The sequence below is a fragment of the Agelaius phoeniceus genome, chromosome 5 (genome assembly GCF_051311805.1).
Source record: "Agelaius phoeniceus isolate bAgePho1 chromosome 5, bAgePho1.hap1, whole genome shotgun sequence".
Classification (NCBI taxonomy): Eukaryota; Metazoa; Chordata; class Aves; order Passeriformes; family Icteridae; genus Agelaius; species Agelaius phoeniceus.
In genome coordinates, this window is record NC_135269.1 from 60,954,452 (window position 1) to 60,972,574 (window position 18,123).

General features: G+C 43.9%; 2 protein-coding genes across 6 annotated transcripts in view; one reads left to right on the forward strand and one right to left on the reverse strand.

The window, feature by feature from the left end:
- The window catches only part of SLC26A5 (solute carrier family 26 member 5), a 38,495-nt gene extending 26,423 nt beyond the window's left edge, over positions 1–12,072 (forward strand). For 4 of the 5 annotated variants that reach the window (XM_054631049.2, XM_077179118.1, XM_054631051.2 and 1 more), the window contains exons 15-20: positions 877–946; positions 2,330–2,422; positions 3,339–3,449; positions 4,334–4,540; positions 4,798–4,852; positions 5,386–7,216. In XM_054631049.2, coding sequence (XP_054487024.1) covers positions 877–946; positions 2,330–2,422; positions 3,339–3,449; positions 4,334–4,540; positions 4,798–4,852; positions 5,386–5,528 — 679 coding nt within the window. In that variant the 3' untranslated portion in view covers positions 5,529–7,216. Of the gene's footprint in view, positions 1–876; positions 947–2,329; positions 2,423–3,338; positions 3,450–4,333; positions 4,541–4,797; positions 4,853–5,385; positions 7,217–11,934 lie in introns of those variants that run through there. The other variant, XR_013182497.1, reaches the window with a different exon arrangement.
- Positions 9,146–17,999, reverse strand: PSMC2 (proteasome 26S subunit, ATPase 2). Its single transcript, XM_054631059.2, has 12 exons — positions 17,786–17,999; positions 15,648–15,685; positions 14,443–14,524; positions 13,403–13,502; positions 12,947–13,078; positions 12,237–12,309; positions 11,997–12,092; positions 11,574–11,738; positions 10,968–11,055; positions 10,154–10,356; positions 9,518–9,614; positions 9,146–9,418 (listed from the first exon to the last, which is right to left on the reverse strand). Exons 1-12 carry the CDS (start codon positions 17,853–17,855, stop codon positions 9,261–9,263), a joined length of 1,302 nt encoding a protein of 433 aa, XP_054487034.1. The 5' UTR covers positions 17,856–17,999; the 3' UTR covers positions 9,146–9,260.
- Between the last annotated feature and the right edge of the window lie 124 nt (positions 18,000–18,123).

An 18,123-nucleotide genomic window follows, 5' to 3' on the forward strand; every position in this document is an offset into this window, starting at 1 on the left:
CTTAGAGTTTAGAACTTTAAATCTTTCTGCCAGTTTCAGTATGATTAAGTTTCGTGTGCACTAATTGTCACAGACACAGAGCTGAGGTTGTGTCAGGTTATCATGGGATGAATGCTTAGGTATTTTAAAAAAAAGTTCTAAATTGTAAAATACAGTGGCTGTTCTAGTTTTCAAGTCACTTCTCCCCATTCAAAGTGACAAAGCTGTTATTGTGAAAAATTTCCAGGTCTACAGTGAAATGATTTCTTGCATGTGTGGATAGGACTGGCATGTGAGGTTTCTGGGTTCAGGGTCTGGGACAGGTGGAAACTGTAAAAGTCTTGGTTCTGTCTGCACTGGAGTGAAAGCAAATTGTGAAATTTCCACTCTGCATAAATAAGAGTATTTTTCTGCTATCTCTATACAGTTTTATTCTTGCAAACAGAACAGTAATGTACTTTGCTGTCACAGTTCTTGTGAGTTGGGAATATTCATCTGCTTAGGCATTGTCCTGGGAGCAGAGTGGCTCTTCAAAATTGCAGCATGTTTTCTGTCAGTGTGAGCTTGCATATTTGCAGGACAGTCAGTAGAGTTGCACCAGTTGGTGCTTGTGACAGAGAATTTGCTCTGTCCTTTTGCATGTTCTGACTCATGCTTTTCAGAAAATGACAACATTTCAGCACTAAGCTTATAAATTGATTTTGCACTGACAGAAACAACTTTCTTTTAATTGTATTCTGCCATAAACTGCTCACTGCATTTAACCATGTTTAGAAAGTCCTGTACCAGACAGGCCCTGCAGAATGGCCATTTAAAATAAGTTTCAGTCTGTGTTAAACACTCACTTTTCCACTTTGTAAGTGATAATACAGAGATATTTGTTTCCTTTCTCTCTAGACCTAAATACAGAATCCTTGGTCAGATTCCTAACACTGACATCTACTGTGATGTGGAAGAGTATGAAGAGGTAGGAACATGTTCTTCTGCATTGAGGAGTTTATTTCAGTGGAGCAAAGACAGCTGTGGCAATTTGCTGCTTTGTCCTACCACACTGCACATGCAGTGCTGGCTGCTGAGCATTCACCTGTGTTGAAAGGAAATAAATAGATTTGGGTTTAGTAGTAAAAGTTGCTTTGTTCAAAATGTGAGCTCTTTGTACTGCACGTACATTTCACCAGGCAGTGACCAAAAGTACTTTTATACTAGTTCCATTGTCCCAGTGTTTAGGAATACCACTGCTAAACCTGCTATGTAAACAAGTGCATACCAGGCCACCTTTTTTATTTGTGTGGCAGTAGTGCATGGAATCCATGGAACCCAGGATCCAAACTTGTATGTTCTTCAGAATTGCACAAACTGTTCAAAACAGCATCCCCTGCTCATTAAATATATGTGATTAATGGCACAATTGCTCATCATGCACTTAGCTTCTCATAAATGCCATTTTGTTCAACCAAAAGTTGATGAAAGCATTACATTTTTCAGTGCAGTGGATATAAATATGCTGTATTTATTCCCAAACAACAGCTACAATTTTCTGCACTCTCTGTGTTCTCAGAGATGCTGCTATGAAAGTTACATCGCCCTTTACTGATGAACCAGTCTGTAAAAACCTATGGACAAAGATCATGCAGTTCTGCTTTAAATATGATGCAAAGCAGGAGTATGAGTGCTCACATTTAGATCTGTATGCAAAGGAGAGCAGACTCCCTTTCTGTTACACTGAATGCAGTCAGCATTTCCTCCTGGTAAAGGTGGGGCTGGCAGCATATGGCAGGCTGGGTCTGTGCTGCTGGCCAGGTCATTTGTATGCAAAATGTCACAGTTCAGCCTGTTTAGTTAGAGATGACTGCATTGAAAGGAGGGAGAGAAGTGAATATCCAGACCTGTCTGAAGGTCTGGATAAAACCACAGATCTGAGAGGTTCATTTTCTTGGTACCTGGGGAGTCAAGAAAGAAAAAGAGAGAAAAAGGGAAATGAGTTATTAGGCTTGTTGAAAGGGAGGCTAAAAGGAAGCAATTCTAGGAGTGCATGATTTCCTCATGGTAATATCAGCTGCAAATAGCAACATGAAAGAACTGCAAATATTTAATTTTTATGGCTGTGCATTTTGGTGTAATATAGAAGGAGAAATGTTACCAGGCATTGATAGTGTGCAGTATTACACTGGGAGAGGGGGAGGTTCTGATCTCCTGGTTGCCTTTGCTCACAACAGTGCCAACCTTCTTTATCTGGCACATGCTTAGAGCTGTCCAGGGTTGGCTGTTGCACTGCTGCACGTTCATGTGTCTTGTGATTACACAGGGGCCTTTATTCTGTTTAACTGTTCACATCCAATATTTTCCTTAGGTTAAAGAACATCCTGGAATCAAAATATTTCAAGCTAATACATCTCTTTATTTTGCTAATAGTGAGTCATATACAAGGGCTCTGATAAAAAAGGTGAGTAAATTCTTTAATGTCTGTGTCCTAAAAATTCAAACTGGCTTCTGAAACTTGCTTGTCTTTCAGCTCCTTTAGTGTAGCCCTTAGCACAGTGTTTCTCAGCCTGCAGCCCCTGGTGATGTGTAAAATATGAGAAGGTTATCCTCCAGCCAGCTACAAATTATCTTAGGAAGCATCAACATGGTGGGAGGGAATAAACAAAGTGTTGCCTCATACTGACTGCTCGTGAATGGACAGTGGTGGGTGCAGAACTGCTCAAACACAAACTGGTTAAACCTTTTTTTTTCAACAGGAAAATAGTTTCTGAGCTGAAAACAAAATGGGAATAAAAGTTTCCTTGTTGGGTAACTAACTTTACTGGAGTGTAAGACATGGAATACTGTGGGCATTTAGTGCCTCCCACGGGCAGCAGATGAGCTGCAGGCAGGGTGTGCCTCACTGCCTGTGTCACCCCTGCTGTCCCTGGGTGGCAGTGGCAACAGCAGAGCCCCTGACCCGGTGACAACTGTGCCTGTACTAACTTCTGAAACATTTTTCTGTAGCTCCCATGGCGAGTCTTATACAAACCAGGTGGGTGGTACTTGCCCTCACAAAGCAAGAGATATTGGTGATTATTGCCCAAATGCACTTCTCTCCCCTTTGCCCTCTGCACTCCAATCAGCATTTGGTGGAAACACAACACTTTCTGATTTCAAGAAAAGAATGAGATGCATCTTTCCCTCATCTTGTTAACACAGTGCTTGCCAAGATGATTCCTTCTTTACACTGTTCTCACCCCCACCAAGGGAAGCTGGAAAATGCAGGCTTCTTGTTTAAATTTATGGCAGTGATTAATTCGGTGCAAATTGATACTCCAGTGCCATCCTAACAATGGTACTGAATCTCCTCTGATCATACTTTCTTCTCCTGACAGACTGGAGTGGACCCTGGTGCCTTATTAAAAGCAAGGAAAAAAGCCCAGAAGCGCCATGCCAAGGAGATAAAGGCAGCAAATGAACAGAGAAAGAAAGCTGTGCTGAAGCTGGTGAGCTCTTCTGTAAATATTTACCTCTGCTTTATCAGCTTACAGGCTGCTCTCAGGTGCTACCACTCTTGTGTTTCATACAAGGTGTGCTGCTTAGGGAGGAAGTGCTGTGCAATGGGAACAGGTGGCTGAAGGAACAATGTAAGGATCAGAGGCTCACTGCTATATTGGATAATTATGTTGGACCTTGATTGCATTCAGGTAGCACAGAGTAGCACAGAAACTCTCCACACTGTCATGCTGTCTCACCAACAGTCATGTTGGCAGAAATCAAAGGGACTCTGCCCCTCCACACACACTTGGAATAATAATGTAGGAATAATATAGAATAAAATTAATTCTAATTAGCAGCCCCTGTAACAAGAAGGTGCCATCCCCTCTGCTAATCCTGGCATGGCTCAGATACACTGAGAAGGGTTATTTGGGACATGCTTGTACTTTTATGCATATCTAAGTTCACCACCATGGTGGGAGAGGGTGTGTGATTTTACCATGGGAAACCTAAAAAAGGCCTAACTTGAGAGCCCAGTTGCTGTTTTTTATTTTGAATATATAGGTCTTGATGGAATCAGCCAGGGATAAGGCAAGGAAATGCAGTAAAAATGTGTCAGTAAAGTTGAACAGGTGTCAGTGTTTGAAGGCAAAGAGTAATTCAGTCCTGAGATAACAGCTTTAAGCTGCTTGATTGTTAAAAGGCTGGGCATGAGAGAACAAACCTTGATATACACAAGATATGGAAGTGTGTATGCATGTCAGGCCAGTTTCTGTAATGACCAGCAGCTTGTCAACTTTTAAAGGCTTAAAGAACACCAGTGAGGGGAGCAAAGGGGTGTACATTGAAAAAGCATTGATTGCCTTTAAGCTTTATTCATCTTCTCTCCCAGACGAACGACGTAGAAGCGGGTGTAAAACATGAGATAGCAAGTGATGACTTACCTGTGAATGGAAAATTTGCAGATTCTAGTGTACATGACATGTCTCCTGATGAGCATGAACATTTTGTGGAGCCCAAATCAGATATTCACTCTTTAATCCTGGATTTCACCCCAGTGAACTTTGTGGATTCAGTTGGAGCAAAAGCACTAAAATCAGTAAGTAGAGTTTTTTTCTCCCAGAAAAACTCACAGAAAACTTTTCAGATACCTAATAAGGAGCCTGTCAGCATGAGACATAACTGCCTGCTCAAATACAATCCAGTATCTTAATCACTGGTTTAATTTTGAAAGTTTTAGCTGAATACTGGGGAATGTGTACTCTGCAGCTTTCACAGTATTGGGCCTCCAGAACTGTGTATGATGTGTATGATGATGTATTATCTGCATTTAACTTCAGCTTACCTCTGTTGTAGATTATAAAAGAACACAACAAAGTTGATATATATGTCTGCATTGCCGGCTGTAGTGGTGAGTTGAGATTTTTGTTTTTGTGAGCTTTATGGGAGAGATTGAGTTTTAACTCCTTCCCTTTGCTCCCCAGTTTCCTGCTGCCAGTAGTGCCTCAGTAGTATCAGCACTTCACATAAAATTGGATTTGAGGAAAAGCAAGAGCCTTAACTTTAGTGAAAGTAGAGCACTGATGAAATGAGCTTTGTGAAGAGGGGATCCTGCTCCCATTTCTTCCTGCTGGCAAGTTGTGAATGCCACACAGAACTTAGTATCTTGAAATTGTAGTGATAACGTAATGAGGAGAAAAGCCTGAAATGTTCCAATATCCAATATTTGGGATTGTAACATCTTCTGCCAAGAATAGGCCTCTGTCTATGTCTGCATAGGCATAGACTGCTTGGAGTAGTAGTAGCATGTGATGCACTTGACTATTTCAATTTTTTTAGTAACAAAAAGTAAGAGAACAATTCTCATCTTCCTGATATGCCATTGTCTTCCATCCTTGTACTTAAGTGTATGTGCTGATGCCATGTTTGGGTTTTGTTTTGTAGGCCCTGTTATGAATGAACTGACAAGACTGAATTTCTTTGACAAAAGTGTAACAAGAGAGTTGCTGTTTCACAGCATTCACGATGCTGTCCTTTCCTGCCAAATGAAAGATGGGTCTGCTGCACAGGCTGGCTCTGACCTTTGAAGAGTGGCACTGAGCAGAATGGGAGCCAGGTTTATGCTGATGGAGATTCTTTCTGAATATTTAATTTGCACAGTTTGAAGAGAGCCTGAGGCTTTTTGCACCTATGGGTATGGGGTGGTGTTTATTTTTTGTAGGAAGGGTAGAAAAGGAAATGGAAGCCTTCATGCTCTTGAATTTTTTCCTTTGATCAGGGTATAGCCTTCCAATAATAAACAAGCACAAAATTATGCAAGAAAAGAAAATTCAGTGTATTTTGCTGTAGTCAGAATCTGGTGGACAAGGTGACATTCCTATTCCTGTTGAGGAAATGGGCACTTTAACTCACTACTCGTGGGATCTTGCAGGAGGTAACTGTTCTGCAAGTGCAATACACTGTACCAGTGTCTTTAAATAACTTTCTTAGATGACTTTTAAAGCCTGATGTCAACATCTGCATGTAACAGATTGGTTCAATTTATAATACTCTGCCAGCTGGATTAACGAATTCACACTGGTGGCAGGTAGCTGCTGCTGTTTTTAAACCTGGATGGTAGAGTTTTGGGTTTTTTTTAAATACCTAATCTGTCTCAGCTATACCCAAATTCTTCATTTCTGCTCTAAGTGAACTTGAAGTCAGAAACTCATTGTTTAATTATTCCATTATCAGTATAGTACTTGCACTGCCAAAACTTGGCTAGGCTTTCTAGAAAACACAGCTGATTTTAATCTAAACTTAATTTATCTTGAAAGTTTAAAGACAAAATTGGTTTAAGACAGGAATGAAGCCTATTTAAGTTAAGAACTGATGCCCTATATGCAGTCTCTTAAGCTGGAATGAAAATTTAAGCAAGGTCTAAAGTCTCACTGGTCAAAAAAAAAAAAAAGAAGATACTTTTCTGTTGCCCATCTTCCTCCCAGTGGTGCTGCTTCTGCCACAGCTTTTAAGGGCTTTGAGAAACAGAGTTCAATAGAACTCAAAAATGATGCATGTTTGGGTTTCTAAAAGAAACAGTAGCATGGGGTTTCTCTTTCTGTTGTCAGCCTGACCACTGCAGTACTGTCTCAATTCAGGTGTGAGGTGAAAAGCATGGAAATCATGCAAAAGAAATCTTCAATGCCCCAGTTTCCCTCACAGCAGTCACTGTGAAGCTCAGCAGAGGCAGGAACCTAAAAGTGTTTCTCTGTAGGTTATTTTGACAGCACAGGGCAAGTGGGGCAGCAGTGACATTTCACTCAGCACCCTCAAATCACAGTGCATAAGGAATTCAGACACTTTCCTCACCTCTGGTCACAGAATGTAATATTCTTATTTTATTTCAGGCTCTTACACTTAGGGCTTACTTCAGGTAAACATTTAGGGCTTGCTTCAGGTAAACTGTTTCCAGGGACCAGGGGAGTTGGGGAAGATACTTTATTTCCTCAGACTCCCCTGCCCATAAGGATGGGAAGCTTTCTGCATCAGAAATTGCTGCTTAGCTGGAGTTCCAAGGATGAAGTGCATGCATGTGAAGACATTGTGTGTGCTTATTTAAACAACTTTTGGTACATTTTATAATGTTAAACTAGTTCAACAAGCCTTTGTATCTACATACAGTATATTTTTCTACTTTCAGCTTGTTGCAGCTTCAGTTTTTAACTCTCTAGTCTCTTCAGTTCACTTTGAAATCCTGTCAAGTTCCAAAATAAAGTAATGTCACTTGTCAAAATTTTCCACTTTGTCTTGGTGAGACTCGGTCTGAGGGACAGGCTGAGAGCCCCAGATACAAGTGTCTGATGGCAGGACAGGTTTCCACCTCCAGGCAGTGTTCCCTGCTGTGCTGCTTCCTGCTCTCACTCCTGCCACCCCCATGCAGCCCTCTCTGTTTCAGGCCTCACAGGGATACACAACTAAAGCTGGATCTCCCACCAGAAACAGATGCACTTCCCAGGGAGCTGCTGAACTGCTGGACTGAAAACCTTTGCCCAAGCAAGTCCCACATCCCAGACCATGCAGAACAAGTGCTCCTGCAACACCCCCAGCAGTGCTGGTAACTCATCGTGCAGAACAAAAGTTTCAGCAGCTTTTGCTCATCTCTTCCTGTGTTTTGCTGCCACCAGCTGAAGCACTGCCTCCCCCTGGCAGCCTGAGCCAGCCCCTAAAAAGGGAACCCAGTTCCTCTTCCCAGCACTGATTAACAGACCACTATCCAAAAGTGAAATCCTATCTTAGGCTTGTCAGTGCCAGAATAAACAACCCCAGGTCCTTTGACCTTGTGACAGGGCTCCAGTTTGTCTGCAGGGACAGGGGAGTGCCTCCCCCCTCTGCTGAAGCCCCACCACAGCAGAGAGCACTGGATGGCCTGAATCTGGCTGGTACCTTGTAAGAATCAGGGTCATGTTCCTTTCCCCTCCTTTTTTTGCAAGAGCACTGATGATAATTCAGGATACCTGGTAAGATCCAAACCCTTTCTCCATACTTCACTTACCCTTCTCAAGTAAAAGCTCCACATAATTTCAAGTGCTGCTCCTGGTAAACAGAGATGCTGTCAGTGCTGTTTTCTGAAAATGAGAAACATTCTGTCCCACCAATAAACTTGCATCCCTCCCCAAAATGTTCTTCCTGAAATGACACACAAATGTTGAGATTGCCCAGGTTTCCATATCAAGATACTGACACCAGCCAGAATCCTACCCCAGTCCATGGCTGCATACTCTCCCTATTGCACACACTTCCTATTAAAAAAAAATAAATAGAAGTGGCTTCATAATTTAAGCTTGATAAATTGATGGGTCTCATTTTGATACAACTGGACAATAAAACTTCTCCCACTTCCAAGACAAATCAGTTCCCAAAAGCATTTTTTTCCCCTCAGCTATTTCTTTAAGCTCTTCCCCTAAACCACTTTAATGCAACACTGGAAAGAAAAGGAAAATGGAAGGCTGTTGTTTTTTGATGAGCACACCCAGCTCTACAGGACCTTGTCAGATGGATGAGGATTAACCTTTCAAGGCTGCCTGTGTGGCCAACAACTCCCAGCCACTGCTCAGCTATGGAGCCTGTCTTGGTCATCCTGTGTGCAGCAGCAGCATCTCAGACAAGTCACACAATGTATCAAAGTGCTCACTACCAGACTGATGTCAAACTTCACAGCAGGAGCAGGGAAAAGGAATTTTCCGTCCCATAGCACTAAGAAATTACACCTTCCTCCTCCTTGACCCATTTACTATTTTGTAAGACACAACAAACAATCTCAGCAAAAGGGATAGAAAAACCACTGAAGATAAAAAAAGCCAAGCTGTGATGGTACCAGAGCATTCACCAAGAGGAGGAAAAAATGTCCCTTCATGTTTTCCCTTAGCTGGGCAACGACTCAGAGCACCACAAGTGCCTTGCCATGACAGCTCCTGTTTTCGTGGGACACACAAGCACCTCTCAGCACACCCAGAAACAACAGAGGCATTCAGGGGTCTTCCAGCACCTCTATGGCTCAGATTCAAGCTCTGGGGTGTAGATGGTGACCAGACATCTAAACTTGGGATGTCTGACATTGCCCAGGTATCTGATTTAAAATTAGGCATGCTGCTGTAACCTCACTAAGATCTTTTCCCAACAGCAGCAACAGTCCACTGGAGTAGAATACTCACAATGAACACACTCCTACTGTTTGGAACACTCCATTTATTTCTAGCTTCCAAGAACAAAACACAAATCACTATAATTGGATTTTTGTTCCACAGAAAGTTTTGGGGGAACAGTAAGAGCCTTCCCAGGTGTTAGTTGTAGGTCATGTAGCGGGGGGTAGCGCTGAACTTGGCGTAGGATTTGATGACTTTGTTCACCGCCTCCAGGAAATCCTTCTCAGTGGCGATCTTCCGGCGCGCTCGGATAGCGAACATTCCCGCCTCCGTGCACACGCTGCGGATCTCGGCGCCTGGGAGACAGACGGGATAAACAGCTCAGCACTGACTGCCAGGGGACACAGGGCACACAGAGACCTGTCCCAGTAAAGGAATAAATCCATGCAGCTTACCGGTGCTGTTAGGACACAGCCGAGCCAGCAGCTCAAACCTGATGTCCCTCTCCACGCTCATCGAACGAGCGTGGATCTTGAAGATGTGAGTTCGCCCCTGAGGGAAAGGGAGGAGGACAGAGGTGTTCATGGCATGAAAGAGGAGATGACTCCAGCCTGCAGCTGTCTCCCTCCACAGCACAGGCAAATGGAAAACACATCTTGTATTTGCTGCCCAACTATGGTTTCCCATGTCTGGACTGGAATGTCTAAGTGTCCATGAGACTAAAGTAAGAAAATAACTCTAAAAAGGGCTTTCATCATACAAGTACCTCAAGACATCTCTCTCAAAAGAGCCAAACAAAACACATTCCAGCTTCTGAACTAAACTGTGGATCTGGTTAAAGGACTTTTTCTCTGTTGAGGCAGAAACATACAGTGATTACAGCTGCCTACCATGGCTTCTCAGCCAGGACAGAAACTGTGCAGTGTGGAAAAATCTTTGGCACATCTTTAATCCCCCGCACTTCCTGTAGCTTCACATAATTTAGGAATGCTGTATTTGCTGATTCTCATAAACTTCCAGGCAATGATGCCCTAACTTAAGAAACACTCTGCTATCAGAACACACTTAGCAGTGAAATAAAGAGTTCTCACCTCAAGATCAGGCAGGCTGAACTCTATCTTCCTGTCCAGCCTGCCAGGCCTCATCAGTGCTGGGTCCAGAGTGTCAGGTCTGTTAGTGGCCATGAGCACTTTGATGTTGCCCCGGGGGTCAAAGCCATCCAGCTGGTTGATGAGCTCCAGCATGGTGCGCTGCACCTCGTTGTCACCGCCGGCGCCGTCATCGAAACGAGCACCTGCACAGGAGACACACAAGCTTCACACGGGGACACAGAGTGCCACAGTGGCTGCAACACTCTGGGACACCTGGGAAAATGACTTTAAACTGGATACAAGTAATTGTGATGAATTAAAAAGGTCCAGAGTATAAAAAGGCCTCTATCTCCCTACCTAACAACCGGCCAAGATGGTGGAATTTACCCGTGTAGTTCTGTTTGTTTCCTCAACCAAAATCATCCTTCTCCCCTATCTATGTAAGAACTGTTCTACTTTCAAAGGACTTCTCTTTTGAGAAAAATTAATAATGTTCAGGAAGTAACAAAGATGTTGAGTGTAGTCCAGAAGCTGAAAGAGGTTTAAGTTAACAGTACTTTTCTGCAAACAAAATACGGAGGTTCTTCACTTAAGTTCGAATAATGTGGGTGTTCCAAATGTGCAAAAATGGCTTCCATCTGGGCTACATAAACCACTTCTGACAGCTTCCTGGACACAGGGTATGCTGGGGTAGTAGTTTTGCTAACTCAGTATTTACAAGCACTTTTCTTGAAATGCAACAATCCAGATACAGAACTAAAGAAAACCTGGAAGCTCTCACAGGGAAATAGCACTGTAGCTACTACAAACATACCTCCAATGGCATCAATCTCATCAAAGAATATAAGGCAAGCTTTTTTAGTTCTGGCCATTTCAAAGAGTTCACGAACCATTCGAGCTCCCTGAAAGCAAAAAAAAAAAAATAAAAATCAAGATTTTGTTAGAGATTTTAGGCACATTAAAGGAAAACTATCAAAACCAAACTTTTCATGCTTCCAAGTACTTCTACATTTCCAATGTGAAAACTCTTTTTATTTGTTCACATATATAATGGGAGAAGTAAAAAAAAGCTTAAAGCAATTTATAAAGGACATAAAAATTACTGCTCTTAAACTGAGAAGTACAGATGAAGTCATTTACCTCAGGGCCAACTGAAAAACAAGTGGCAGAGTTGGGAGCAGAATCCTAATTCCAGAATCTTCCTGAACTTTGCAGATTGAACTCTGTACTGCAAAATGCCTCTCATAAGTGACAGCAAAGCTGAGGTCATGTCACCACTGCCTGACCTGCAGTGATTTGGCTGATGGCTCCTGCCCCTGCAGCTTCCAAGTACATCCACCCCTCACTCCCAGTGTGGTGTCTGGTACCCACAAGGGAGATGTGCAAACCCCTCCAAACTCCATCAAGTAGTTGCTCTTACCTCTCCCACATATTTCTGCACCAGCTCAGATCCAATCACTCTGATGAAGCAGGCATCAGTCCTGTTAGCCACAGCACGGGCACAGAGCGTTTTGCCTGTGCCAGGTGGCCCAAACAAAAGCACTCCTTTGGGAGGCTCAATTCCCAGGTTCACAAATCTTTCAGGCTGTAACAAAGGGAGCCAGAAGGCAAGGTTATGTGCAAATTAAAGATTATGTGCATCAAAGCATATATGCAAATCAAGGAAATCATTGATGAAGAGCAATGTAAACGAGGCTGGGCTGGATTTCACTTGGTAAAACCTGACTTCCTTTCATTAAACTGGTTACACTCAGTAACTCTGTCTTTTCTTGCTTTTCCAGATGCTCACAGATGGCCAGAATACTTCCAAAATAATAGAAGCTTCAATCTGGAGGTTACTTACGTGAAGCAGAGGGGTTTCCACCACCTCTCTCAGCTTTTCAATCTGTTCTTTACAGCCACCAACATCACTGTAAGTGACATCAGGTTTTTCTTCTACCTGCACAACAAAGAGGTGAATGAGCAGTTACCAGCCTGGTGCAGCAAATCTCCACAGGCTTTTAACAGCCCACAACAAAATCCAGCGAAAGGAATCACAATTACAAGATAAAGCCACGTCAAAATAAGTAAAGGCAACTCTCACTTGCATCATGGTGACTGTGGGATCAATCTTTGGAGGCAAGGGGATGTGGATTTGGTACTTGTTTCTGTCCACCCTGGTGAGGAAGCATAAAGACTATTATTGTAACACTGGTTAAGTAAAGTGTTATGTAGAAACAACTCTGTAAATGAGAAGCTGAATTCTTGAGCTGTTCTTTTCTCTGGCATCAAGACAGCCCAGCCCTGAAAGTTAATAGTCAGGTAGGCCAGATACTGGAATTCTTTCTGTAGAAAATTTTAAGGTTTCCAAAACTATTAATTCCAAAGTATTTTGAAAAATAAATTTCAAAATATCCCACAGAGCAAACTGGGAAAATACTGACTCTTAAAGTAACAGGTTTTACATCCTCAGTGAACATTTCCTGGCTGCTTTGAGTGTGACCTCAGAGTACCAAAGAAGGAGCCTACAGAGGCTCCCTGAAAGCTGGGACTGCTGGGGCCTGAACTGAAAAAGTTTCTGTCCAATGACACATGGATTTTGTCAATTTTTGTCAAAATAACATCAAAACAAGATTCCAGCAGAGCATGCAGGTGAGTTACTGTCATCCAAGAGAAAGACAGTAGTGGTGTAATTTCAACCACTGCAAAAATTGGAAATGAAGGCTTGCTGACCTGTCAAACTACAACATGAGAAAACTCAGAGAAAGCTTCAGTCTGCAGGAAGACTCACAAGAACAGAAAGACTTTGCATACCCAACTCTCATGCCTTCTTCTATGTCAGTAGGTGCCACCTGGTCACTGAGATCCACCACGAACTTGGCAAATTGCTTGACATTGATAATGTACTTGGGATCCTCGGAGTCTGCATTGATGATCTTTGTGCACCTAACACACAGACACAATTGCACCTCCAGGCACACAAACTGTGTGCTAAGCATAAGCATCAAGAGAGTCACATTTTCCAAATACACCAGAACACCAGAATGTTGTACTTGTGATTACACCTTTACAGCCTCATACAACAACTGCAGAAATAAGTACAAGTATGAAATACATCACACATCATTACAGTTCCCTTTTGATTCAGTGGTAAAAAGCACTTTCAATATGCACAACATGGACTTCATTTTTTAAAAGAAGTCCACACCTAAGCTATAAATCAGATTTTTAACACTATGAAGCTCCACTGGAAGGAAAGAGTGCTCTCACCTTGCAACTTGCAATGGTTGCTCGCTTTGGAGAGTTTGTTTATCTGCAGCCAGATCCCAAAGGGCAGGAGGAGCCAAGCCAGTGTCAGATTCCTTGATTCCTGCATGCAGCACAGAGAAGCTGAGGAGGAAACACCTAACTGGGATGTCAGCCATCCTTCCCACACCAAAACCTCAGAGATAACCCTGCAGGAAGCTTTTTGAGAGACCTCCAAAACAACACACACCAAAACCTCAGAGATAACCCTGAAGGAAGCTTTTTGAGAGACCTCCAAAACAACACACACACATATCTTTGATGGATTTCCTAAAGAACAAGTTTCCTGAGGAAACAGCCTACGTGACCATGCCAGCTGAACATTCAAATCCCAGCCTGGCCACCCTCCCAGCCAATTTTGCAGAGTGGGGATGCTTACAGCAGGACAGAGCATTGACAGTGGACATCTACATTTCACTAAAGGAGTGAAACTCTCAAGTGTTTTCACTGAGCTCCAGTGCAAAGTATCAGAAACTAAGGGATTCACACAGATGAAAAACCCCACAAATCTTCCAAAACATGCATGTAACAAGTACCATCTCCATTATGGATTTAAAAGAATCAAGATTATTTTACAAGAGAAATTTTGGTCTTCCTGGCAGAACTCAGAGCCACTGCAGGATTAGCAACAGAGCAAAAAACATACATCAGTGAAAGAAAAATTAGAAAACAAATTAATTGTTACTGTTATCACTACTTCATTATCTGGTGTCAGAAAGGGGCATTTGTTTTGTGCCACCATTATATATAAAAACCACAGTTTTGATTAAAAATGTGTTAAAGTACAAAATAACAAAATCAGATGTACAGATTAGCCCTGCCCAGTTGAAAAAAACATCACCCTAACAAGCAAAAATTTCACACTACCAAATAAAGAACTGTGTTCTTTGCAGAAAAATGACAACTAAAAAACAATGCAGAAGTTGTTGGAAATCAACTTCTTACAACACTTGTTTTGGTACCTGTGGCTCCTCTACTGAAAGCTTTCTACAACAAAAACATACCAGTGAGCTCATTGATTTTCTTAAGCAGTTGTTGAATGTCATCTTCTACTTGCTTGATCTGCCTTGAGTACGTGCTCTGGCCCTGGAAAAGGAATACCATGGAGATTTCATAAGCCAAATTATCTCATGTTTAGGAAAAAGTGACAAGAGCTGCTGCCCATCAAGAAGTTCAACAGACTGTCTTGGTGTAACAGCCAACCAAGACAGATGACAGCCAAAAAAGACAGAATTAACCTCCAGTAACAATATTTCTGTTTGCAAAAGTGAAGTGCAGATACACACAACTGACCAACTGGGAAGGTGGGAATTTTCCATGTTTGTAAACTTTAATAATTTATTTTTCTTTTAAACCTGTTCAGCCTTACTTTTTCAAACTATTTCTCCTATAGTTTAAAAACTACTTAGTAAATTGATATATACAGAGAATTCAGAATACACTTTCTGAACACCATCTGTACAAGTGCTTTAACTGCCTTACCCAACCTTTCCATCATTCACAGAGGACACCAGAAGGCTCAAGGGGCAAATCAGAATTCTTGCTTGTAATAAAATGCTTTTTTTGATCCAGATCTGCCTAACACAGGCAGATTCAGACCTGAATTTGCTGAACAATATCTCCTTTGCAGATCACTGGCAACAAAAAAAAGAAGCTGCAGTGGGAACCTGCTGTATTTCAGAGCTTTGTAAAGGAGTCTTGGTGTCAACAAAATTCAGGTTTCTGCCAAACATACCTAAGCTGCAAGTTTCATCTTTCAGGAGTTCTTTTGCAGACCAACTGTACTTCCTAGTGTAAAGGGTGGATTGGCATTTTAAGCCTTATTGTCTGTGAAAAGTGCATCCCAACATTATGTTCTTTTAACATGATGGCTAAAAGCAAGTCCATTTGGCAGGAAGGGAGTCTTAAAATTATTTTTTGTATAAACCAAGAAAACTGGCCAGTGAAAAAGCCCTAGTAAAGCCCTGGCTGTTAGAGAGCTATGGCAATCAGCAATGAGATACAAAACAAAAATAGAGAAACAAACCCAGGATTATTTTTAGTGTTGCAGGCTGCATCTCATTGGAAGGTGAACAGGGAGGGAAGGTTTTGGCAGGAAAGAAAAGCACCAGGAGAAGCAGAGATACTCTCTAGCCCTCCCCTCCTGCACTGTATTCCCCCCAGGAACTGCTTTGTGTCTTTAACACTCCCACAGCTGTGTGCTACTTACATATGTTTTCAGCAAGGCAATATCTCCTTCATCAAGAGCTGAAACAAGACAAGAGACACTTAGCTTCCAGTTCTGAAAACAAAGCCAGCAGTATTAATTCTGCTTCTAAAGGATCAAAATATGTATTTTGAAGAGATTCTTTTGAGCTTCCACTTTTCACTGAAACAAAGTGGAACAAAAAAAAAACCATCAAATATACAAGAAAAATGAAACAAGGTCTCCAGCTACTCTCTTCAGTCCAAACACCTGCACCACTCAGAGTCACAGCAAGCAAGCCACTTCAACTCTGCTTCACTCAGAGGAGTGTCCCGGCCTGTGACTGTTCAAAAACGGGACTGAAGGTATCACAACTTCATCTTTTCACCTTTTTATTTCTAGATGTTCAAGAAAGCATCAATGAAAAACTGGCACCACTTCCTACTAGCAATGCCCCTGCACAGAGGTGGCTCCAGTTCATTAACTAAGAAAAATACACCATTAACACTCCAAAATGCACTCCATTAACTAAGAAAAATACACCTCTGCTAGTGCCACTCTGCCACACCACTCTCACATCACTTGCCATTTAACAGACTTTCAACACCCTTCCCATCCCTGTTTCCTCTCTTGTCTAATTCCACTCTTTTTAAGACTCTTTTGGAGCCCAAACCACACAGAATTGGTGGACATGGCACTTGGTGCTATAGTCCAGTTGAGGTGTTAGGGCATAGGTTGGACTTGATGATCTTAGAGGTCTCTTCCAACCTCATTATTTTGTGATTCTGTGGTGATCTGGGAGCAGCACGTGTTATACAGCATTCTGAAGACCTTCTATGTTTATCTGTACTTCTTTCATGACTATTTGTACCACCCCATTGATCGTTTTTTATAGCTGCTGAACACTCTGTTGCTATAATTTAGAAATCTTTCTTGAATGGGAATAGTTCAAAGTCCATCACTAATTACATTTTGCACTGCTTGTGCTTCCAGATGCTTTATTAAATATTTAATAACACGAAATAAAAAGCCACAATAAGTTAAAACATGAAGGGCAACCAGCAACCTTCACACCGTGCCGATATCCTCGGAAACCTCGGCCCCCTTCCCTCTCCTGATTCCCGGAATTCCGAACGACAGCGGCAGCACAGGGCAGCTCTGGGGCGCTCCCCCCGGCAAGAGAAAGGAACTTTCACGCAATCATCAAGGTTGGGAGAGACTGTCATGAAGTCCAACCATCAGCCCAGCCCTGCCCCTGTAGCCCCGACACCACATCACCAGCGACAGATCCAGACAGACACTCTTGAGCTCCTGCAGATATGGTGACTCCACCTCCCTGGGCAAGCTGTTACGATATCTGACCACCTGAACTGCGAATTGTTTTTTCTAATATCTAATGTGAGTCTCCCCTTCTCACCTTTAAGCTATTTTCTCAGTTTCTCTCACCGCGGGCACGGCAGAAGAGACCGGCCTCGCCTCACCACAGCCTCCTTCCAGGGAGGTGTAACATTATCGTATCACTTTTTGTTGGGCATTTAATGTAGACAAGTAAGTATTAAACCACAAAAGGTATTTTTCCTCTCACGATGAGGAAATTCGACATTTTAGGAACCTTTTGTAAAAGAACAAGACTTAGAAGGCGGAGGGTCCATTCCTTCCCTGAGAATCTCTGCGGCTTCCCCGGGCAGCCCCACGCTCCGCACCCGGGGCCGGGCAGGGGCAGCCCCGCGGGCCGGGCGGGTCCCGCTCCCCCTCAGCACTGCCAAGCTCAGCCCTCACAGCCCGGTCCCCGTGAGGCCCGGCCGGCCCCGCTCCCGCTCGGTGCTGCCCAGCTCAGCCCTCACCGCCGGCTCTCCGTGAGCCCCGGCCCAGCTCAGCCCTCACAGCCCGGTCTGCGTAAGGCCCGGCCGGCCCCGCTTCCCTCCGACCAGCGGCGGCACCGCCCGGGCCCGGGCTGCGGGTCGGGATGGGGAACGCTCCCGGGGCGGCGGCCGCAGCGCCAAACCGCACATTGGAGACATTTTTAATCCTTTTTAGTCCCTTTGCCCCCGCCGCTCCTCCAGCCCCGCCGCTCCTGGCACCGACATGGCCACCGGCGGCGCCGCCCCATTCCCGGCCCGGGCGCTGCTCGGAGACCATCCTCGCCGTCCGTGGGCCCTCACCGCGGATGGGTTTGTCCTCCTTCTCCTCCTCCTTGGTTTTCCTCTGGTCGGCTCCCAGGTAATCCGGCATCGCGCCCGCCCGCCTTACGCAGCACCGCGCCGCTTCCGCCCGGAACACAAACCAGGGTGCACCGCGGCCCGCGCGCAGGCAACTCCTTCCCCCCGGCGCCGCGGCCGCCGCCGGGAGTTCCGCGCGGCGCCGCCGGTTCACCCTTCGGCCCGGGGCAGCACCGCCGGTGCCGCCCCGCGGGAGACGCTCCGGCCGCGGGGGCGCTGCGGGGGCGGCAGGGACGCGGCAGGGCCCGCTGGACCCGGGCAGGGCCGGCCGGGCCGCTTAT